The sequence below is a fragment of the Hyla sarda genome, chromosome 8 (assembly GCF_029499605.1).
Source record: "Hyla sarda isolate aHylSar1 chromosome 8, aHylSar1.hap1, whole genome shotgun sequence".
NCBI classification, from domain to species: domain Eukaryota; kingdom Metazoa; phylum Chordata; class Amphibia; order Anura; family Hylidae; genus Hyla; species Hyla sarda.
In genome coordinates this window covers 178,968,071-178,992,676 of record NC_079196.1, presented here as the reverse complement: position 1 = coordinate 178,992,676, position 24,606 = coordinate 178,968,071, and the positions used below count along the sequence as shown (strand labels likewise).

General features: G+C 44.2%; 1 protein-coding gene across 13 annotated transcripts in view; it reads left to right on the top strand.

Annotated features, from left to right (window-relative positions):
- Positions 1–24,606, top strand: part of LOC130283909 (uncharacterized) — a 58,675-nt gene that overhangs the window by 4,175 nt on the left and 29,894 nt on the right. For 4 of the 13 annotated variants that reach the window (XM_056533633.1, XM_056533628.1, XM_056533627.1 and 1 more), the window contains exons 2-7: positions 1,138–1,206; positions 6,971–7,159; positions 8,087–8,139; positions 9,309–9,417; positions 12,855–12,894; positions 17,833–17,993. In XM_056533633.1, coding sequence (XP_056389608.1) covers positions 1,138–1,206; positions 6,971–7,159; positions 8,087–8,139; positions 9,309–9,417; positions 12,855–12,894; positions 17,833–17,993 — 621 coding nt within the window. Of the gene's footprint in view, positions 1–1,115; positions 1,207–3,271; positions 3,422–3,800; positions 3,905–6,970; positions 7,160–8,086; positions 8,140–9,308; positions 9,418–12,854; positions 12,895–17,832; positions 17,994–24,606 lie in introns of those variants that run through there. The other 9 variants (XM_056533630.1, XM_056533638.1, XM_056533640.1 and 6 more) reach the window with 7 other exon arrangements.

Below are 24,606 nucleotides of genomic sequence, written 5' to 3'. Positions count from 1 at the left end.
GTCTCCCGTCCTGTTAATGTTTACATGAGTATCACTCAATAAAGATAAGAAGATTGAAGAACATGGTGAGTGCCGACTATATATTCTCTCCATGAACTGAATTACATACCTGCACTTCAAAGGTCTGAGCACCACACTGTTATCTACTAGTAGAAGCTGTGAACCTAGGCTGAAAACATGCCTTTTTATGCACGCAGTGCCGGACTATTCTTTCTATATCTCCTTTTTTTTTTACATCCCTACTGCATCCTCTATTTTTTTTTTTTTTGGTACCCAACTAATTTTGTACAAAAGACACCAAAGGGGCCAAAAAAGGCAAATTCCACACAAAGGTAAAAACGCAAGAAAAAACGCCAAAACGCAGGGAAAAACAGTGGCTGTTTTTCTGGCAATTTTTCTGGCATTTTTAAGCCAAAAAAAATTGCAGGGCAAAAACCTCAGTGGAATTCTAGCCTTAGGGTACGTTCACACGTGTGGATTTTTTAGCGGGTTTTCTGCTGCGTATTTGAAAGTGGGCAGGCTCTTCTCGGCTGTCCGCAGCATATTTTCCGTGGCAGAATTTACGCGGAAAATCAGCCACAGTCCCTACTGACTTCAATGGGGCTTGCGGCGGATTTTCCGCAGTGTACATTCCGCCACGAAAATCTGCTGCGGACAGCCGAGAAGAGCCTGCCCACTTTGAAAACCCGCTAAAAAATCTGCGCTTGGGAACGTACCCTTAGGCTAGGTTTCCACACAAGTTTTTATTTTTATTTTTTTTATTAATTTTTTTTTAAACTGCCAGTGCAGTTAGAAAGGAGAAGTAGAAGTCCTTCCTTTATATGTCCTATTCCTTTTAAATACACTTCTGGCTTTGGCTCAGAAAAACTGCTGTGGCAGTTCACCTAAAAATGCCAGAAAAAAACCTAAGAGAACATGCAGCGTATTTCCCGCTGTGCAGCACATTTTGTGCAATGTGAAGTACGCTGCGTAAGCGCCATGTGGGACCGTGCCCTATGAAAACTAAATGCATTGTATTATTTTATACTTCAGATTTCATTTCAATGTTACAATATATTACATTATCTGTCTTTTCAAGATCTTAAATTAGACCTTAAAAATGTACTTATTTGCAGCAAATACTATCTGGATGTGGAGAGAAAAGAAGCTGGGTTCGATTTATCTATAAATCAGAAAGACCAAGATGGAAAACACAGATTGTATCAGGTAAGTCTAGTGATATAATAGAGTTTTTTTAAAAAACCTTTCTACTATTCAATAGTGAATAGCGGCATAGGCCATATTTGAATTCACAATATTTCACAAATATATGAACAAATATTCATCCTATATTTGCAAATTTCGCATATTCATTCTCTTTTTCTTTCTTGCGAAATTCGTAATAAAATTCACAAAATGCACGATTATATTTTTCAACTAACTACTTTCCTATTGGTTTCTAGGGATGTTGCTAACCTATGACAACTGTATTTACATCCTTCTCATTGGCCCACAAGCTAAAAGAAGGGAGGGATCAGTGCCCTCTGGAAGTGCCGATATATGCAAATTTTCGCATATTCGCCTTCTTTGGACCACAAGCTGGAAGCGGGGAGGGATGATCACTTTTTTTTTTCACACAGTACACATCATTGTGATGTGTACTGTGAAAAAATACAAAACTATTAAAAAAAAACGAATATTCATCATAACGAACATATTGCGATATATTCGAAATATTCGCGAAATCTCTACTTGTTTCTACTTTTTTTTGGGGGGGGGGGGGGGGGGAACGCCAAGAAAAATGCCAAATCTTCCGCATGGCATTTTTTTGGCCAAAAAACGCTGCGGCCAGTTGTTAGCTGTAAATCAATGAGAAATCGCTAAATAATTTTTCCACTTCATTTTGGCATTTTGGCGTTTTTCAGCTCCTAGACAGTTTTTAAAAGTCGCAGCATGTTGAGCCACTGGCGTTTTTTTTTTTTGTCAAAATCGTGGCGTTTTTCTCCCATAGAAGTCTATGGGAGTAAAAAAAACGCCAAGAAAAACGACATGTGGGTTTTAACTTTGGCGTTTTTGCAGGCGTTCTCTATATTTTTTTTTTTTAGACTTTAGCGATCCAAAAAAGTGATGGAGATACCTTAATAAAATTTCATAGGGTACCATAAAAAAATAAAATAAAAGATACAGTAGTGATGGAATCTTTTATAATGAAATATTTATTAATTTTTAAAAGGGGGTCAATTTATGTGGGCGGGCAGGGCAATAAAAATTTATAAAAAAATATAGTGTGTGTGTGTGTTTTCCACTTTTTAATCTTTAAAATTTTTTAGGTAGTACTACTACTCCCAGAGTACTACTAATACTACTGTTCCATGATGGGAGTAGTAGTACCTGTATTAATTGACAGATCGCCCCTTGTCTGTTGCGATCCTCCTGTATAATGTATAGATGCGGCCGCTTTTCTATGGTCCCCTGCACTGCTGTACATATACACCTATTCATATTTTCCGCAGAGCTGTGATTGGCCAGATGGTTCCAGCCAATCACAGCTCTCTGTGGGAAATACCGTATGAATAGGTGTATATGTACAGCAGTGCAGGGGACCATAGAAGAGCGGCCGCCACATCCATACATTATACAGGAGGATCACAGCGGGTGTAAGGAGTGGGGTGATCTGTCTATTAGTACAGGTACTACTACTCCCATCATGGAATAATCTGTTCCATGCTGGGAGTAGCAGTACTAACTAAAAAAAATTAAAAATAGAAATAAAAAAAAGTGAAACACACACTTTATTAAAAATTAATGAAAATGTTGTTATAAAAAATGTTATACATTTTGCTAAATATTTTTTTTCCATCACTACTGCATCCTTTTTTATTTTTTTTATTTTTGGTACCCAACAAATTTTGAAAAAACGTCAAAGAGGCCAAAAATGCTATTTCCACTCAAAAGAAAAACACCAGAAAAGATGCAAGAAAAAACGCCAGATGCTGGAAATTACACTGGCATTTTTTCAGGCGTTTTTTTCAAACAAACTAAGTAGAAACTTAGCCTAAGTCATTTGTAAATTCTACTGTGCTAGTGCACGGACCAGGGAGACTTTACTAGAAATGGCCGAGATTAGAAGAAACAAGGGAGTTCAGTTTCCAGGCATTTGTGTCTCATTTTAGTGGAAATAGTTTTTTTTTTTTTTTTTTCAGAATGGTGTTTTTTACACTGATAAAAGTGATCAAGAGTAGAAAAAAAAGCCAATGTTAAACCCATGTTGTGTTTTTCTTGGCAGTTTTTTTTCCCTCCCGTAAAAGTCTATGGGGAAAAAACGCCAAGATTTACAGAAAAAATGCTACAGTGTCAGCTTGCTGCAATTTTAGAAAACTGCAAAAAAATTACAAAGAGTAAAAAAAATGCTAAAAATGCTAAAGGAATAAACACCAAGTGGGTAAGGTTTTTTACATTTTTCTATTGTCTCCCAGCTATCATCTGTCTGCAGATTTTTTGTGTGTGCAAAATGGGAATGTGGCATCTTTTTGCTGAAATAAAAAATGTGAAAACCTAAGTGTGTTATTCTTCATGGAGATGTATTAAAGAAAATCTGTCACCAGTGTCGCCTGCACTAACCTGTCAGTACCGACAGGTAGTGCAGGTGACACTGGTGACAACAGTACTTACCTTGTCCCGTTCCGTGGGGGGGGGATCTCCTGTAATCTCCGTTAACTTTGTTCCGGGCACCCGGCTTGGATCACAGGCGGAGCTTACTGACATCACCGCTACTGTTCTCTCACAGCAGGACCCAGTAGGGAGCAGCAGCAGTGACGTCACTAAGCTCCGCCCATGAACCAAGCCGCTGCTGCTCTCTGCTGAGTCTCACTGTGAGAGAACAGCAGCGGTGACATCAGTAAGCTCCACCACGGAATGGGACAAGGTAAGTACCGTTGTCACCAGTGTCACCTGCACTCCCTGTCGGTACCGACAGGTTAGTGCAGGTGACAGATTTCCTTAATAAATGGATAACTGGCTTTTACCATTCGCCTTGTTAACAGGTTGATGTCCCTTTATCGATTCAGTGCTGGCTGTACCCAATTTTGTAAGGACATATCCCGGGAACCAGTTCATAGTGAGGAGCGCGTGCACACGCTCCATTCATTTCTATGGGAGTGCCAAAAAGATCCTCACTAAGAGAGCCGGAGTCAAGTTCCAGAGATCGCAGGGGGTCCCAGCATTCAATCCTTCCATACCCCCCCCCCCCCTGATTAGCTACGTATGCCCTATCCTGTAGATAGGGGATAAATTAACTTTTGCTGGAGTTCTCCTTTAACCCCTTAACGCCCGGCGCTATATATATACGGAACTGACGTGCGGCAGGTCTATTAATCGAGCTGAGGAGCTGAGCTCGCTTCATATCCTATGGCATAGCATTGAACAGTGTATGCAATCTAAGCCCCATGGGGACTAAGACAATGTCTAAAAGAAGTTAAATAAAATAGTTAATAAATGTGATTTAACCCCTTCCCTAATAAATCACCCCCCTTTTCCCATTAAGAAAAAAAATATGTAAAAAAGTTAATATAAACATGTTTGGTATCAACGCATGCGTAAATGTTCGAACTATAAAAACATAATGTTAATTAAACCGCACGGTCAATGGCGTATATGTTGAAAAGTCCAGAATTGCGTATTTTTGGTCACTTTGAATACCCTAAAAAATAAAACGATCAAAAAGTCCCATAAAAATGAGGGCGAAAAAATTAGCCCTCGCACATCCTCTTATACAGAAAAATAAAAAAGTTATAGGGGTCAGAAGAGGACATTTTTAAACATGCTAATTTTCATACAAAAAGTTATAACTTTTTAAAAGAAGTAAAACAATTGAAAACCTACATAATTTGGGTATTGTCTTAACCGTTTGGACCTCCAGAATAAAGATAAGGTGTCATTTTTACCGAAAAATGCACTGCATAGAATTGGAAGCCCCCAAAATTTACAAAATGGCGTTTTTTTTTTCTGGTTTCGCCATAGATTTTGTGGTGAAATGATTGATGTAATCACAAAGTACAATTGGTGGTGCAAAAAACAAGCCCCATATGGGTCTGTGGGTGGAAAATTAAAAGTGTTATGATTTTTAGAAGATGAGGTGGAAAAAACGAAAGTGCAAAAATGAAAAAACCTTAGTCCTTTAAAGGGGTACTCCACTGAAAATTTTTTTTTTTTTTAAATCAACTGGTGTCGGAAAGTTAAACAGTTTAGTAAATTACTTCTATTAACCCCTTAAGGACGCAGCCCTTTTTCACCTTAAGGACTGAGCCCTTTTTTGCAATTCTGACCACCGTCGCTTTACGAATTAATAACGCGAAAACACTTTTACCGAATATTCTGATTCTGAGATTGTTTTTTCGTGACATATTCTACTTTATTTTGGTGGTAAATTTTCTGCGTTAATTGCATCCTTTTTTGGTGAAAAATCCCCAAATTTCATGAAAATTTCGAAAATGTTGCATTTTTCTAACTTTGAAGCTCTCTACTTGTAAGGAAAATGGATATTCCCAATAAATTTTATTTTTATTCACAAACACAATATGTCCACTTTATGTTGGCATCATAAAATGGACATATTTTTGCTTTTTGTAAAAATTAGAGGGCTTCAAAGTAGAGCAGCAATTTTCAAAAATGTCATGAAAATTGCTAAATCTGAAGGGACAGATGTTACAGAACTACAACTTCCAGAATGCCTGGGCAGTCCAGGCATGCTGAGAGTTGTAGTTTTGCAACATCTGGAGGGCTACCGTTTGGGCACCACTGTAATAGTGGTCTCCAAACTGTGACCCTCCAGATGTTGCAAAACTACAACTCCCAGCATGCCCAGACAGCCTTTGGCTGTCTGGGCATGCTGGGAGTGGCAGTTTGGCCTTCCTAGTGGTTGCCACAGTAAAGGTCACTTTACTTTCACCCCCCCCCCCCACCATAGTTTCCCCACCTGAGCCAGGATCCAGCAGTCTCCAGCGAAGATCGGGGGGTCCCCAGGCATCTTCTCCTCCAGGTACCGGCCTCCATCTTCTGTCCATGTTCCCCTCGACATCCAGGGGTGGGCAGAACGGGGGGTTGCCATGGCAACCCACTGTCCTGCTCTGCCATTGGTCAGAATCAGTTCTGACCAATGGCAGGGGATAGGAGGAGATCGCAGCACTGCAACCTCACTCCTAGCCCTCAGCTCCGATCATCGCTATTTTCTGGGTGATCGGGTCACCAGAGACCCGATCAGCCCGAAATAGCAGAAAATCTCATGTGTGAATTGACATGCGATTTTCTGCGATCGCCGACAGGGGGGGACTCAGGACCCCCCTGGGTGAAGTGCCGGGATGCCTTCTGAATGATTTCAGCAGGCATTCCGGTCCGGTCCCCATCCGGCTAGCGGCGGGGACCGGAATTCCCTCAGGCGTAAGGACTCGGGATGCAGGGCGTATGCATACGCCCGGCGTCCTGAACAGGTTAAAAAATCTTAATCCTTCCACTTATCAGCTTCTTTTCTTTTTGAATTTCCTTTCTGCCTGACCACAATACTCTCTGCTGACACCTACACCTCTGTCCATTTTAGGAACTGTCAAGAGAAGGATAGGTTTTCTATGTGGATTTGCTTCTACTCTGGACAGTTCCTAAAATGGACAGAGGTGTCAGCAGAGAGCACTGTGGTCAGACAGAAAGGAAATTCAAAAAGAAAAGAACTTCCTGTGGATCATACAACAGCTGATAAGTACAGATTTTTTAATAAAAGTAATTTACAAATCTGTTTAACTTTCTGGCACCAGTTGATTTAAGAAAAAATGTTTTCCAGTGGAGTACCCTTTTAAGGGTTTAATCATTTCCAAGAGAAAAATACAAGAAGAATTCCACAATGCAAAGTTCTAGGAAAAGATTCTCCACATTTGTTATGGGGAGTAAAAGTATTTTATAGAACAAACAGTTCAGGAGTACTGACAGGTTCTTTTTAATTCAGCCTACAGGACGACACAATCGCCATCAGCCTCAGAGACTAAAGGAGAACTTTCTGGATAATAAGTTGGAAGCCTCTTTTAGATCCTACAATTGGAAACCTGAATGGAACAAGAATGAGAAAGTAAATCCACATCAGAAGCAGCAAGTGCAGAGGAGAATCAGAGAGAAAATGTCCTCTTTCTACATCCCTGTATGTTATAATCCCGCTGCAAATAGTGATCTTTTGGGAATTCATAGCAAATACCAGTATAGGTTCAATGTATCTAAGCCTGGAGGCTGCACTTCAGAAAAGGATCTATCCCCAGGATTGTCACTTAGGGTCTATTCACACGGCAGGATTTCCGTTTGCAGAATTCCACCTCAAATTAAAGTCCATAGATTCCTATGGGATTCCGCACTCCCATTCACACTTCTGGATTTCCGCTTGCGTGAATGTGAATGGAATTACAGAATCCCATAGAAATCTATGGACTTTAATTTGAGGCGGAATTCCGTAAGAGGAAATTCTGCTGTGTGAATAGACCCTTACTGTATGAGGTCTGGAGGCCTCAGAGAACTAGACGTGACAGCAGATTTCTATGTACTGGCATAGCAGAGCCAGCAAACTAAAATCAGCACCCTTTCTTAAAATCCCAATTAGGGCATTAGGACATCATAGTGACAGGTCCTGCATCCTGGATTCCACCCCAGCTGAGACCTTGGAGCATCCATGTGTTACATACCTGCTCATTCACTTCAGTTGGTGCTATGTAATCTAATGATAGAGAAATGTGTATGTGCCAGCACCTTCACCCTGGTGAGAATAGCAGATTTCTGAGGATTTCATCATCCAGGCACCAAGTGGGTAGCTCACCATCCGAGGAGCTGTTGCACTTAGAAAGGTTTCAGATGTAATATTGCCTCATTTTAGTGTTTGCATTAGTTTGTATTTTGACTAGAGCCCTTTTTCAAATATAGTCTTAAGCAGCACTTTAAAATTGGAGATAAAACTGGATTTATTGATGACATAACGCGTTTTTGATGAATAATTCTAAGATGTTATGTTGCTGTGGGGGAGGGGAAACATCATATATAATCATGTATAACAATAACATGAGCTGTTTATTATCTATTACAGGAATATTTTGCTAGAAATCGTGTTTTCCTGAGAGGCATAAACTGTAAAGACAGGTAAATATTTTATTAAGTAGGTAGGGTAGGTGGGCCTTGAGATGCAGAACCTTAAGGGTCTATTCACACGTACAGTATTCTGTGCAGATTTGATGCACAGGATTTCAAACTGTGTTCAGTCCTTCAGTTTACATTGAAATCTGTAGCAGAAAATCCTGCGCATCAAATCTGCACAGAATACTGTACGTGTGAATAGACCATAAAGGGGTATTCCGGCCATAGACATCTTATCCCCTATCCAAAGTATAGGGGATAAGATGTCTGATTGCGGGGGGCAAGCCGCTGGGACCCTCCGTCATCTCCATGCAGCACCTGCTTCTGTCTCTGAAACCTCTGTGTTTCCGGGACTGAAGAGGTGACGTCATGCCACGCCCCCTCCCATAGACATGAATGGAGGGGGGCTTGGTGTGATGTCATGTCTCCAGCGACATCTTATCCCCTTTGGATAGAGGGTAAGATGTCTTTGGCCGGAATACCCCTTTAAGACTGCAATTACTGCCTGGTGCTGATCAAAATGAGGTGTATGGACTTTACAAGGGAGTTTGGACTTAAGGGGTTATACAGCAGGAATGTTTTTTTTTCCAGAACTTAGGCAGGTAACAGCATTTAAAAGAACAAACAGAGTGACGTTGGGGCTCAGCGTGTCACACTGCCCCTTAGCCAATTACTGGCCACAGCGATGCTCCGCCTCAGCCAGTGATTGGACAGTGATAAACTCTGGGTCCCAGCGTCACTCTGGGTCCAGGCGTCACGATTTCTGAGAGGGAGAAAAGTGTAGTCGGGGACTGGAGTGGGACACCAGAGGCACCACTGGAGTGCAAGAGGTGAGTAAAAGTTTGTTTTTTTAAATGCTGTTAACTGCCAGTCCTGTTAACTAAGTCCTGAAAATATAAACTCCCATTGGATAGTCGCGAAGTCACGGCCATGCCCCCTAAATGCAAAATGTTCTGTATGTTGGGGCAGTGGAGTTCCCTTAAATAAGGAATAGCACATAGACTGCCTCAGGGTGGTTGGCAGGTTGTACAAGATCTTGCAGATAGCTCCGGGCTCATTGGAAATTGACCATGTGTCTGCAGTGTTATTTTCAGTATGATTTCGACATGATCATTGTTACTGTATGCTGTATTTCCATGTAATATAAAAAAACTAAATCTGTGTTTGTTTTCTAGTGACTGGACAGTCCTCTCTGCAGGTATTAGCCGAAGTCCCGCACAAGCCGTATCACATGCAGAATTCCGAAGGCTCATATCATCTGCTGCAGATTTAATTGTGGCCACTGTAAGAAAACAAGTGATTCCCCAATAATAGATTGGTTTATATAACAGATTTTCATATATATCCTATTATAGAAGTCTGAATGAATAGAAGGGGAATCTCCATTCAAGATCCTTATCTTTTAGCCAGAAAAGAGTGTTAGGCTCTTTTACATGGACTATTTATTAGAGCAGGGGTAGGCAACCTTTTGGTAGTGCTGTGCCCAAATTTTTTTAGAAGTCGCTTGGTGTGTCGACAATATGGGTGTGGCTTGTTGTGGGTGTGGCTTGATGTGGGTGTGGCTTGTCACATGGTCACCATAATACAGACCCCAAAATCAGTCCCCACCATAATACAGACCCCAGAATCAGACCCTACCATAATACAGACCCCAGAATCAGTTCTCACCATAATACAGACCCCAGAATCACCACCCACCATAATACACACCCCAGAATCAGTCCCCACCCTAATACAGACCCCAGAATCAGACCCCACCCTAATACAGACCCCAGAATCAGATACAACTATAATACAGACCTCAGAATCAGTCCCCACCATAATACAGACCCCAGAATCACCACCCACCATAATACACACCCCAGAATCAGTCCCCACCCTAATACAGACCCCAGAATCAGACCCCACCCTAATACAGACCCCAGAATCAGATACAACTATAATACAGACCTCAGAATCAGTCCCCACCATAATACAGACCTCAGAATCAGTCCCCACCATAATACAGACCCCAGAATCACCACTCACCATAAGGCTGGGTCCACACTACGTTTTGTCCCATACGGGAGCGCATACGGCAGGAGGGAGCTAAAACCTCGCGCTCCCGTATGTGACCGTATGCGCTCCCGTATGTCATTCACTTCAATGAGCCGACCGGAGTGAAACGTTCGGTCCGGTCGGCTCATTTTTGCGCCGTATGCGCTTTTACAACCGGACCTAAAACCGTGGTCAACCACGGTTTTAGGTCCGGTTGTAAAAGCGCATACGGCGCAAAAATGAGCCGACCGGACCGAACGTTTCACTCCGGTCGGCTCATTGAAGTGAATGACATACGGGAGCGCAGGATAGTCCGGATGGTGGATAAGCAGCCCCAAACAAGTTCCAAAGATATTCAAGCTGTCCTGCAGTGTCAGCGCAAACTCTGTCAACATTTAAATGAAATGAAACGCTATGGCAGGAGACCCAGGAGGACCCCACTGCTGACACAGAGACATAAAAAAGCAAGACTACATTTTGCCAAAATGAACAAGCCAAAATCCTTCTCGGAAAACATCTTGTGGACCGATGAGACCAAGATAGAGCTTTTTGGTAAAGCACATCATTCTACTGTTTATCAAAAATGGAATGAGGCCTACAAAGAAAAGAACACAGTACCCACAGTGATATATGGTGGAGGTTCAATTATGTTTTGGGGTTGTTTTGTGGCCTCTGTCACTGGGTGCCTTGAATGTGTACAAGGCATCATGAAATCTGAGGATTACCAGCGGATTTTGGGTTGCACTGTACAGCCCAGTGTCAGAAAGCTGGGTTTGTGTCCGAGATCTTGGGTCTTCCAGCAGGACAATGATCCCAAACATATGTCAAAAAGCACCCAGAAATGGATGGCAACAAAGCATTGGAGAGTTCTGAAGTGACCAGCAATGAGTCCAGATCTAAATCCCATTGAACACCTGTGGCGAGAACTTAAAATTGCTGTTAATAAAAGGCGCCTTCCAATAAGAGAGACCTGGAGAAGTTTGCAAAGGAAGAGTGGTCCAACGTTCCGGCTGAGAGTTGTAGGAAGCTTATTGATTGTTATAAGAAGCAATTGATTTCAGTTATTTTTTCCAAAGAGTGTACAACCAAATATTAAGTTAAGGGTGCCAATAATTTTGCTCAGCCCATTTTTGGAGTTTGGTGTGGTATGTAGTCAGGAAATTAATAAGGTAGGTTGCCAGGTAGGGAAGTAGCCAGGCAGGTAATTGTGTAGGTAACCAGGTAGGGAAGTAGCCAGTGCTCCTTCACATCCAAATTGTCTCCTTCCCCGTCACCTGCACCCCCTCCCCGTCACCTGCATCTCCCTTCACCTTCACCCCCCTTCCCCGTTACCTGCAACCCCCTCCCTTATCTGCACCCCCTTATCACCTACAGCCCCCCATCACTTGCAGCCCCCCCATCATTTGCAACCCCCTAACCATCACTTGCAACCCCCTCCATATCACTTTCAACCCCCCCATGACTTGCACCCCCCTAGCTACAACTCTCCATCACTTGCAATCCCCCATTATCATCTCTTGCACTCCCCATCATCACTTGCACCCTCCATCATCACTTGCATCCCCCCTCATCATCACTTGCACCCTCCATCATCATTTGCATCCCCCCTCATCATCACTTGCACCCCCCCATCATCACTTGCAACCCCCCCACTTGCACCCGCCTTGCTACAACTCCCCATCACTTGAAACCCCCCATCACTTTCTCCCGCTACAGTGCAGGCGCCGATGAGTGACGTCATCAGCGCCATTTCTGCGTGTGGGCAGAGGTCATAGGTCTCCTCTCAGTGAAGCTGCAGGTCCTGCGGTTCACACTGAGAGCAGGCTTTAGCTGTGTGAGCGCCTCCCCGCCTAGAGCCAGCCTCGCGTGCCACTCAAAAGCACCCAGCGTGCCATGAGTGGCACATGTGCCAGGGGTTGCCAACCCCTGTATTAGGGAATGAGTGTTCCCAAAGATTTAGGATTTGAAGCTGCAGATTTTAAGCTGTGTTTATACATTTAGTTTACATTGAAATCTGCAGCATAAAATCTCCAGCTTTAAATCCTGCGCACCAAATATGTGCAGGATACTGTACATGTGAATAGATGCTTAGGGGCATATGTCAGACCTGACAGTGTTCCAAAGGGGACTGAATGATTGTTGTTTTTGCAAGCCCGGTAAGGGGGATCTGTGACCTGAGTTGCTGAGTTAATGGGTGTGTCAAGGTCCACAGTTTCCTTGATCACTTCTTAGTGATCAAAACATCTGCAGACAGAAGTAGCTGTGGTTGGAAGTCAAATATTGATGCAATAGACAGAAAAGCACTTGGTAGAATTGTGTCCAAAAACAAACTGATAGTGGTGCCCTTAATCTTACATTGAATTTTGAAGTAATTTAAGGGACTCTAGTTTTGGGATTTTTGGCTACAATTTGACAAATTTCTCCTCTGTCACTTGCGTCAAGTTTTGACTTTTGCCCACAGCTTTTTCTGTTTGCAAATGTTTTGCACAGGTGTTGATAAATCTCCCCCATAAAGTCTTATAGGCTAGGCACTGCTTCCCAGGAAAAAGGGTATAGAAAATTCTCTCTCCTCTAGAACATATAACACTGTATTTTAAGTGCCGACTATTGGAGGGTAAGTTACCTAAAAGATCGCTGAAACATGGCTTATGATTTTTTTTATCTTTTTTTTTTTTATCCTGTAGACTTCAGAAGATGATTTACAACATCTTCACAAGAACAGAAGTAAGTATTGCTATAGGAAACATGGTCACCTTATTTAAAGGGGTACTCCCGTGGAATTTTTTATTTATTTTTTAAATCAACTGGTGCCAGAAAGGTAAACAGATTTGTAAATGACTTCTATTAAAAATAAATCTTAATCCTTCCAGTACTTTTTAGGGGCTGTAAACTCGGGAAATGCTTTTCTTTTTGGATTTTTCTTCTGTCACAACCACAGTGCTCTCTGCTGACCTCTGCTGTTCATTTTAGGAACTTTCCAGAGCAGGAGAAAATCCCCATAGCAAACATATGCTGTTCTGGACAGTTCCTAAAACGGACAGCAGAGATAAGCAGAGAGCACTGTGGTCGTGACAGAAGAGAAATCCAAAAGAAAAGCATTTCCTCTGTAGTATACCGCCCCTAAAAAGTACTGGAAGGATTAAGATTTTTTAATATAAGTAATTTACAAATCTGTTTAACTTTCTGGCACCAGTTGATTTAGAAAAATCCACGGGAGTACCCCTTTAACCCCTTCCCGCTATTGGACGTATGCATACGTCCAGGCGAATTACACGTTCGCGCAAATGGACGTATGCATACGTCCAAGCGATCTCCTGCTCTGCCGCGGGCAGCGCAGGAGATCGCGGGTGGGACTCAGCTGTCAATCACAGCCGGAGTCCCACCGCAGCTGCCGGGGCCGCGATCGCGCCGGTCCCGGCAGCATTAACCCCATAGATGCCGTGATCAGTCTGATCACGGCATCTATGGTGTTTGCAGGGGGAGCGCTCTCCCCCTGCCCATCAATCGCGGCGCCGCGATAAAATAAGGGGGATCGGGGGTGTCCAAGACACCCTCGATCCCCCTTGAAGAGATAGGAGTGAGGTGGCAGGGTTGCCACCCCTCCTATCCCTGCTATTGATCGGCGGAGCGGCCGACCAATAGCAGACTGGGGGCGGGGGGGTTAAAGTTCGGTTCCCCGCGCTATGCCCGCCCATCGGTGTCCGGGCACAGCGGGGGGAACCGTGCAGTAGCGGCGGCGGCGGCGATCACTTACCCGGCGGCGGCGGCGGCGGCTGTGATCACGGCGGCGGTGGAGGTGAGTATGACGCCGCGTGTGCAGAGTCTGTTGCCTAGCAACATCTGCAGGGCGACAGTTTAGAGAGTGGTCTCTAAACTGTCGCCCTCCAGATGTTGCAAAACTACAACTCCCACCATGCCTTGACAGCTGTTTGCTGTGTTGGCATGCTGGGAGTTGTAGTTTTGCAAGATTTAGAGGGGTTCAGGCTAGAGATCACTGACAGTGGTCTCTAAACTGTAGCCCTCCAGATATTACAAAACTACAACTCCCAGCATGCTCAGACAGCAGTTTGCTGTCTTAGCATGCTGAGATTTGTAGTTTTGCAACATCTGGAGGGCCACAGTTTAGAGACCACTGTCAGTGATCTCCAGCCTGAACCCCTCTAAATCTTGCAAAACTACAACTCCCAGCATTCAGGAACAGCAAATGGCTGTCTCGGCATGCTGGGAGTTGTACTTGCGTGCATCCAGCTGTTGCATAACTACATCTCCCAGCATTCTCTTTGGCAATCAGTACATGCTGAGAGTTGTAGTTCTGCAACAGCTGGAGGCACACTGGTTGGGAAATACCGAGTTAGGTAATAGGTTCTATTACCCAACTCAGTATTTTCCAGTGTGCCTCCAGCTGTTGCAAAACTACAACTCCCAGCATGCACGTTCTGTCAGTGCATGCTGGGAGTTGTAGTTTTGCCCCCCCCCCCCCCCCCTCCCATGTGAATGTACAGGTTACATTCACACTGGCGGCGGATTACAGTGAATTCCCTGCTTCAGGTTTGAGCTGCAGCAGCCGCAGCTCAAACTCCTAGCGGGAGACTCAGTGTAATCCGCCGTCAGTGTGAATGTAACCTAAAAACACTACACTACACTACACTAACATAAAATAAAGAGTAAAACACTACATATACACACGTACACTGCCCCCCCCCCCACCACCACCCCTTCCCCCCCAATAAAAATGAAAAACGTATCCTGCAGCAGTGTTTCCAAAACGGAACCTCCAGCTGTTGCAAAACAAAAACTCCCAGCATTTCCGGACAGCCATTGACTGTCCAAGCATGCTGGGAGTTTAGCAACAGCTGGAGGCACCCTGTTTGGGAATCACTGGCTTAGAATACCCCTATGTCCACCCCTATGCAAATCCCTAATTTGGGCCTCAAATGCACATGGCGCTCTCACTTTGGAGCCCTGGCGTATTTCAAGGCAACAGTTTAGGGCCACATATGGGGTATCGCCGTACTCGGGAGAAATTGCCTAACAAATTTTGGGGGGCTTTTTCTCCTTTTACCCCTTATGAAAAGGTAAAGTTGGGGTCTACACCAGCATGTTAGTGTAAAAAAAAAAAACATTTTTGTACACTAACATACTGGTGTTGCCCCATACTTTAAAATTTCACAAGCGGTAAAAGAAAAAAAGCCTCCAAAGTTTGTAACGCATTTTCTCCTGAGGACGGAGATACCCCATATGTGGGCGCAAAGTGTTCTGGGGGCGCACAACAAGGCTCAGAAGGGAGAGTGCACCATGTAAATTTGAGGTCTAAATTGGTGATTTGCACAGGGGTGGCTGATTTTACAGCGGTTCTGACATAAGTGCAAAACAATAAATACCCACATGTGACCCCATTTTGGAAACTACACCCCTCACGGAATGTAACAAGGGGTACAGTGAGCATTTACACCCCACAGGTGTCTGACAGATCTTTGAAACAGGGGTCTGTGAAAATGAAAAATAAAATTTTTAATTTACACAGCCCACTGTTCCAAAGATACGTCAAATGCCAGTGGGGTGTAAATTCTCCCTGCACCCCTTATTACCTTCCGTGAGGGGTGTAGTTTTAAAAATGGGGTCACATGTGGGGGGTCCACTGTTCTGGCACCACGGGGGGCTTTGGAAATGCACATGGCCAAATTCTCTCTCCAAAAGCTCAATGATGCTCCTTCTCTTCTTAGCATTGTAGTTCGCCCCCAGTGTACTTCACGTCCACTTATTGGGTATTTCCATACTCAGAAGAGATGGGGTTACAAATTTTGGGGGGTATTTTCTGCTATTATCCCTTGTAAAAATGTAAAATTTGGGGGAAAACAAGCATTTTAGTGTAAAAAAAATATTTTTTTTTTTACATATGCAAAAGTCGTGAAACACCTGTGGGGTATTAAGGTTCACTTTACCCCTTGTTACGTTCCCCAAGGGGTCTAGTTTCCAAAATGGTATGCCATGTGTTTTTTTTTTTCTGTCCTGGCACCATAGGTGCTTCCTAAATGCGGCATGCCCCCAGAGCAAAATTTGCTTCCAAAAAGCCAAATGTGACTCCTTCTCTTCTGAGACCTGTAGTGCGCCAGCAGAGCACTTTTCATCCCCATATTGGGTGTCTTCTGAATCGGGAGAAATTGGGCTTCAAATGTTGGGGGGTATTTTCTGCTATTACCTTTTTTAAAAATGTTAAATTTTTGCTAAACCAAGCATTTTTGGTAAAAAAAAAAATATTTTTTTTACATATGCAAAAGTCGTGAAACACCTGTGGGGTATTAAGGTTCACTTTATCCCTTGTTACGTTCCTCAAGGAGTCTAGTTTCCAAAATGGTATGCCATGTCGTTTTTTTTTGCTGTCCTGGCACCATAGGGGCTTCCTAAATGCGACATGCCCCCCGAGCAAAATTTGCTCTCAAAAAGCCAAATATGACTCCTTCTCTTCTGAGCATTGTAGTTCGCCCGTAATGCACTTCAGGTCAACTTATGGGGTACCTCCATACTCAGAAGAGATGGGGTTACAAATTTTGGGGGGTATTTTCTGCTATTAACCCTTGCAAAAATGTGAAATTTGGGGGGAAACACACATTTTAGTGAAATTTTTTTTTTTTTTTTTTACATATGCAAAAGTCATGAAACACCTGTGGGGTATTAAGGCTCACTTAATTCCTTTTTACGTTCCTCAAGGGGTCTAGTTTCCAAAATGGTATGCCATGTTTTTTTTATTTGCTGTTTTGGCACCATAGGGGCTTCCTAAATGCAACATGCCCCCAAAAAACCATTTCAGAAAAACGTACTCTCCAAAATCCCCTTGTCGCTCCTTCGCTTCTGAGCCCTCTACTGCGCCCGCCGAACACTTTACATAGACATATGAGGTATGTGCTTACTCGAGAGAAATTGGGCTACAAATTCAAGTATAAATTTTATCCTTTTACCCCTTGTAAAAATTCAAAAATTGGGTCTACAAGAACATGCAAGTGTAAAAAATGAAGATTTTGAATTTTCTCCTTCACTTTGCTGCTTTTACCGTGAAACACCTAAAGGGTTAAAACACTTACTGAATGTCATTTTGAATACTTTGGGGGGTGCAGTTTTTGTAATGGGGTCATTTATGGGGTATTTCTAATATGAAGACCCTTCAAATCCACTTCAAACCTGAACTGGTCCATGAAAAATAGCGAGTTTGAAAATTTTGTGAAAAATTGTAAAATTGCTGCTGAACTTTGAAGCCCTCTGGTGTCTTCCAAAAGTAAAAACATGTCAATTTTATGATTAAAATATAAAGTAGACATATTGTATATGTGAATCCAAAAAAAATAATATTTGGAATATCAATTTTCCTTACAAACAGAGAGCTTTAAAGTTAGAAAAATGCAAAATTTTCAATTTTTTCATCAAATTTTGGGATTTTTCACCAAGAAAGGATGCAAGTTACCACAAAAATTTACCACTATGTTAAAGTAGAATATGTCACGAAAAAACAATCTCGGAATCAGATTGATAAGTAAAAGCATTCCAGAGTTATTAATGTTTAAAGTGACAGTGGTCAGATGTGCAAAAAAGGGCTGCGTCCTAGAGGTGAAAATGGGCTGTGTCCTTAAGGGGTTAAGAAACATACAACAGTACATTCCTCATTTTAAGAATCTCATTTAAAACCAGGTGGAGAGCGATTATCTACCTCTATACATGTGGATACTCCAACTAGTTATGAGGAACATTCTCCTTATACATCATCTCTGGATCAAGATAGTCATATCTTCTCTGGTCAAAGTGTGAATCTGGGCTTACAGAAGACTCAGACAGTATGTTATCACTATCTTAATATTGCATAGTACCTTTGTCTTATACAATTGTTCCATCATCACTGTCTCTGACATGACGTTCCCCACTCAGCCGATGACCAGCGTTCAGTGGGGAGAAGCAGCATCCTGAGGTGAGAGATGGAGCTCCGTTTGGGAGATTGCAGGGGGTCACAGATGTTGGACCCCCTGCGATCAGATGATTGCCTATTCTGTGGGGAGAAGTTGTTGCTTACAATAACATGCACAAAAGCCGCATAACATATAATATTACGGAAGTAGTTTTAATATTCGGGCTGAACAGTGTGTATTTGTGTGTGTTTAGATAGATAGCTATAATGTTCAAGATTGTAAACAGCTCAGCACATGGCAGGAAGCTTGTTAACATTTTTTCAGACTGTTTCATAATTATGACACATTTGTTTCTATGGATTAGAATACAGTGGGGAAAAAAAGTATTTAGTCAGCCACCAATTGTGTAAGTTCTCCCACTTATGCTGCCTTCACGCTACGTTTGTAGTGTACGGGTGCCGGATCCGGTTGGGAGGAGCAAAAACCGTCCGTTCCCGTATCCCAGCCGGATCTGGCCTGAACCCCATTCATTTCATTGAGCCGACTGGAGTCAAATGCTGACTTTGGTTTTAGGTCCGGTCAGAAAACCGGATACAGAGCAAAAATTTGACAACCGGAGTCCGCTTTTTACTCCGGTCGGCTCATTAAAGTCAATGGAGTTCGTCGCTGGTCCGGCTGAGGTACAGGAGTGGACGGTTTTCCCCTCCCTTCCTACAGATGTAGTTTGAAGGCAGCCTTAAAAAGATGAGAGAGAGAGGCCTGTAATTTTCATCATAGGTATACCTACACTATGAGATATGAGAAAAAAAAAATCCATAAAATCACATTGTCGGATTTTTTAAGAATTCCTTAGCAAATTATGGTGAAAAATAAGTATTTGGTCACCTACAAACAAGCAAGAGTTCTGGCTCTCACAGACCTGTAACTTCTCCTTTAACCCCTTAAGGACCAAGCCCATTTTGACCTTAAGGACCAGGCCAATTTTTTTTTTTTTTTTTTTTAGAGTTTTTCGTTTTTTCCTCCTCGCCTTCTAAAATCCATAACTCTTATATTTTCATCTACTGACCTATATAAGGGCTTGTTTTTTGTGTGACCAATTGTACTTTGTAATGAAACCCAGCATTTTACCCAAAAATGTATGGCGAACCCAATAATTATTTTTTTTGGGAGGAAATTTAAATGAAAATGACAATTTTGCACATTTTGGATGGTTTCGTTTTCACACTGTACACTTTACAGTAAAAATGACATGTGTTCTTTATTCTGTGGGTCAATACGATTAAATTGATACCCATGGCTAGATACTTTTATATTTTTGTACCGCTTAAAAAAATCTCAAACTTTTTGTACAAAATCAGTAATATAAAAATCGCCCTATTTTAAACACCTATAACTTTTTCATTTTTCTGTATATGGGGCAGTATGAGGGCTCCTTTTTTTTTACGGTTCAAAAGATTTATTAAACATTGATAACATATACAACATCCGCCCCAGGGCGGTAGAAGCGGGCAATCGAATACAGATAGCTGGTATCAGGATTCCATGCAATCAGTACTGAAGTATAAACAAACACCATCATGCGCTGGATAGTACTAAATAGGCAGGCTAGTGAGACCCAGTCAATGCAGTACACTGACGTAGGCCATGATGCCATAGGTGAAGGCCAGATAGAGAGAGACAGCGGGGATAACGTATAACTAGCAAGGTCGGGGGAACCTTTGACAATGTGAAAGAAATAAACAAACAATCAAGGACATCTAGCCAACGTAGTGGGGAGCTATGTCTCATTCGAGTGTCCATTTAAGGGTCTAGAGTAGGCAATCGCTGGAACCAATGCCATCCAAACCAGGTCCCAGCCACTCAAACTAGCATATTACAGCCTAAGTCTAAATGGGTCAGGCTGGTTGGGAGGCCTAATACACTACCAATGTAAACCAAAAAAGAAAAAAGAAAAGGAAAAGAACCACACATAGACAAGACACAAAAGGGGAGAATGGAGGGGGAAGGAACCGAGCAGAAGCAGTCGGAATAGAGTTGAGAGGGAGAGGGGGAGTGGGGGTAAAGGTTGCCACAAAGACCCAAAGAGAATAGTCCGGGGGGGGGGGAAGAGAGGAGAGGGAAGGAAGGAGCCCAAAGCAAAGGAGGGGAGACTAGAGAGGGGAAAAAAAAAAAAAAAAGGGGGGGGGGGGGGAGACCCTCACAGGAGAGGAAGGGCCGTATCAGTGGTGGATGGCAGCGAAACTAAATGGGGGGACGATAGAGACATGGCTCGATACTCAGGGGATGACAGGAAGTCGGTCCACAGAGTCCAGCGCTGCAGAAAACACTCAGGTTTGGACGCCATGTCCGCCATGCACTCCTCCATCCCGTAGATAAATTGCACCTCACCTATCCAGTCAGCTATGGTCGGGGGCAGGACTGACTTCCATTTGCGTGGGAGCACCCTTCGGGCAGCAGAGAGTAATATGCCGATCAGACCCTTTTTCAGAGATTTCAATTGGCCCGGCACCATCGATAGTAAGGCTACTTGGGGGGTATGGGGTACTACGGAACCTGAAATCTTGGACACGGCAGACAAGACTCCGGACCAGAAAGTTTGCAAAAGCGAGCAATCATACCAAACATGAAGCATGGTCCCGGGGGCCAAGCCGCACCTCCAACAGACATTAGGCACAGATGGAAAGCACCGATGCAGCAGAGCTGGGACACGATACCATCTGGACAAGACTTTGAAGTTAGTTTCTTGCAACTGAACAGAAACCGAGGACCCATGGCACAAGGCATATGCCTTGCTCCAGTCTAGAGGATCAGGGGTGCGACCCAGCTCCCGCGACCACCCCCCCTGATGAGTCGGGACCTGTGTGGTGCATGCAGACATCAAAAGGGCATAGATAACAGATATCAGGTGTCCCGGAGACTCATCCGCCAGACATAAAGATTCAAATGGAAGGGGAAGCCTATGTAGGTCTAGGGACTGTTTCCAAGAAGAGTAAAAATGTGTGAGCTGAGTGTATTGCCAAACCTGAGCAGGTGTATGATGTTCCTCCCGTAGGACCTCCGCCAATGGTTTCAAGGAGCCCAAGTGAAGAACGTGAGCCAATAAAAAAATCTGTCCACGGGACCTACCTAGGAAGGGTCCCACCCGGCCACCCGGTGTAAAGTCAGGGTTGTCACGTATAGATGTCAGGGGACCATTGGGGCGTAGGAGACCCGCCTTGCCCAAATGGCGCAGGCACACCCGAAGCACGGAACGCGCCACATACGGGAGTTTCGCCTGAAGTGCTGGTGTCCAATAGGATGCACGCGTCCAGGGTAGGGACGTGAGCGGGATAGGGGAAAGGAGGGCCTCCAAACGCACCCACAGCTTATCGGTGGGGTGGTGAAACCAGTCCATTATTCTAGTCGCAACAGAAGCCATGTAATAAAGATGAGGGTCCGGCAGAGCCAGACCACCCTTCGACTTGGGGCGAATCAAGTCCCTCCGGGCCACGCGGTGACCCCGGAGGCCCCACACGTATTTGATAAATATTTTGTTAATGGTCAGAAAAAAGGAGCGGGGGAGAAGGATAGGGATAGTCTGAAAAAGGTAAAGCAGTCTGGGCAATATGTTCATTTTAAGTATGTTGACTCGTCCAATCCAGGAAAAGTCTCGTCTGTCCCATTTGGTCAAGTCAGAGGAAAAGGAGGGAAGTAGGGGGCCGAAGTTCAAGTCATACAGGCGGGTCAAGTCACTGGGGACCTGGATCCCTAGGTATTTGAAGGAGTTGGACGCCCAACGGAAGGCATACTGCTTCCTGAGCTCTGCGACGCCTCCAGGACCTAATGACACGTCTAGGGCTACACTCTTAGTTATATTAAGTTTATAATTGCTAAAACGACCATAGTCATCCAAAAGAGTGAAGAGGGCAGGGATGCTACCGCAAGGGTCTGACAGGAACAATAACAAGTCATCAGCAAAGGCAGCACATTTGACAACTTCTCCCCCGACCGGCACCCCCCTAACCTGTTCACTCTGTCTGATAGCTTGCAAGAGATGTTCCATGGCTAGGACATATAGGAGAGGGGACAGGGGGCACCCTTGTCTCGTGCCATTGCAGATAGGGATAGGAGAGGAGAGGGAACCATTTATCCTTATCCTAGCTTGTGGGTGGGTATACAAGGCAAAGATTCGTGACAACATTAGCGGGCCTAGACCCAGATGAGACAGGACACCCCTCAAGAACCCCCATGCCACCCTGTCAAAAGCCTTCTCGGCGTCCAGGGACAATAAAACACATGGCAACCGAGAAGTTTGAGCGTGGTGGATCACAGAGAAAGTCTTCAGGGTGTTATCTCTGGCCTCTCTAGCAGGTACGAAGCCCGTCTGGTCAGGGTGGATGAGGGTCCCTAATAATGGGTTCAGTCTGAGGGCTAGTAATTTAGCGTATAATTTCGTGTCTACATTAATAAGGGATATCGGGCGATAGCTTTGACAGAGGTTCGGATCCTTACCCTCCTTCGGGATCACAGTAATAAATGCCTGGAGAAATGAGCTGGGGAATGGGGACGTGGCGGATACTGAATTAAAGGAGGCCAACAATGACGGAGTCAAATCTGATGCAAGAAGCTTATAAAATTTGGCAGTATACCCGTCAGGGCCAGGTGCTTTCCCTGAGGGCATAGACCTAATGGCTTCTGCCACCTCTTCCTGGGAAAAGGGGCATTCCAAGTCCAAGAGGGACTGGGGGGGAAGAGAAGGCAGCTGCGTCCTCAAGAGATAGGCCTGCAGATCGGGGGACAAAGAGTCAGGACCGGCAAGGCCCGAGTCCAGGCTATAAAGGCCCTCATAATATGCCCGGAAACTATCCAGTATCTGGGAGGTGAGGTGGACCAGAGAGCCTGAGGGCGATTTAATAGAAGGGATATGCGTGGCCGCTCTCCTATCACGCAACGCTCGTGCTAACAGTCGCCCCGATTTGTTGCCCCATTCGTAAGTCACACTAGAACAGATCTGTCTATACCGGTTATACTTCCTATCTATGCGAACCGGAATGTCTCTGCGGACGTCCATGAGTTCTTTAAGCACCTCATCCGACAGGGAGGATTTGTGCCGAGACTCCAAAGTATGTAAGCGGGTTAGCAATTCCTTCAATTTCTGGGAGGATTCACGCTTAAGTCTAGAACCGTGCTTAATCAGAACACCACGGAGCACACATTTTAAGGCCTCCCACTTAAGTTGAGGGGAGGTAGGATCACTGGCATGATCCTGCATGAAATTAGTAGTCGCTGATTTCAGATCCGCCAAACAGAGAGAATCCGAAAGGAGCGACTCGTTGAGTCTCCACACAAACTCCCCCCGCGGACAGTCCGGGAGAGACAAATCACAGAACACCGGGGCATGGTCAGAGAACACTATCGAGCCTATGGTCGTTGAAAGAACCTGAGGGAGAAGGCAGTGACTAACAAAAATATAGTCCAGTCTTGTGTAGGTCTGTCGTGCATGAGAATAGAAAGTATAGTCACGTGCGTCCGGGTGGTACAACCTCCAGGGATCAGACAGTTGCATCAGATGTAGAAGCTTTCGGATCTTGTTTAATTGCGTGAACGAGAGGGCAGAGGTCCCAGAGGAGGAATCTAAGGAGGGAAGCAAAGACACATTAAAATCACCACAGACAATAAGAGTGCCCTGTGCGAAGGAGGTGAGGTCATCAAAGGTATGCTGCAGGAACGTCAACTGGCCATGGTTGGGCGCATAAATATTAGCGAAGGTATAGGGTTTACCTTGGAGTGTGCAGGAAACAAAGGCATAGCGCCCCTCGGTATCGAGTTTAGAGTCTATTACATGGACAGGTAGGGACTTATGAAATAAAATAGAGGCACCCTTAACCTTATGGGAGGGGTCGCAGCTATGAAAACAAACAGGGAAGTATCTGTTGCGTACCACGGCTGCGTGGTCGCGCAAGAGATGGGTCTCCTGTAAACATAAGATGGAGGCACGTTGTTTATGCATGGAGTAAAGGATCTTAGCTCTTTTCTCAGGGACATTAAAGCCCTGAACATTCAGGGAAGCTATTTTAACTGACATATTAACGGGGATGGCAAGGGGAAAAAAAAAAAAAAAAAATTAAAAGGAGGGGGGGGGGGGGTGCGTCGGAGGGACGCCGGATAGGAAGAGAGGAAAGAAAGAAAAAAGGGAAGGGAGAGGGAAGGACGACAGCAGAAGAGGGGGGGGGCGCGAGGCAGCTAGGAAAGAGGGGAACTAGGTGTGTAGGATGGGGAAAGAACGAGAGGAGTTGACACTAGACGAGGTAGAGGGAAGAGAAAGAAAAAAAGAAAAAAAAGACAACAAACTAAACTGGGGAAAACTTAGCAGGTCAGCTAGGATGCCTGCAAAAATATCCTATCAGTAGCACAAGCTATAACCGGACAGGGGTACAATCCTGTCACTACCTATTGGGGGTAGGTCAGCAGGTGGTGCAGAAGTGACAGACAAGAGGGAAAGGAAGATGAAGGGGATGACATAAAACGAGCAGCCGAGGCCAAGCCGCCATCCAGGGAGGGAAGA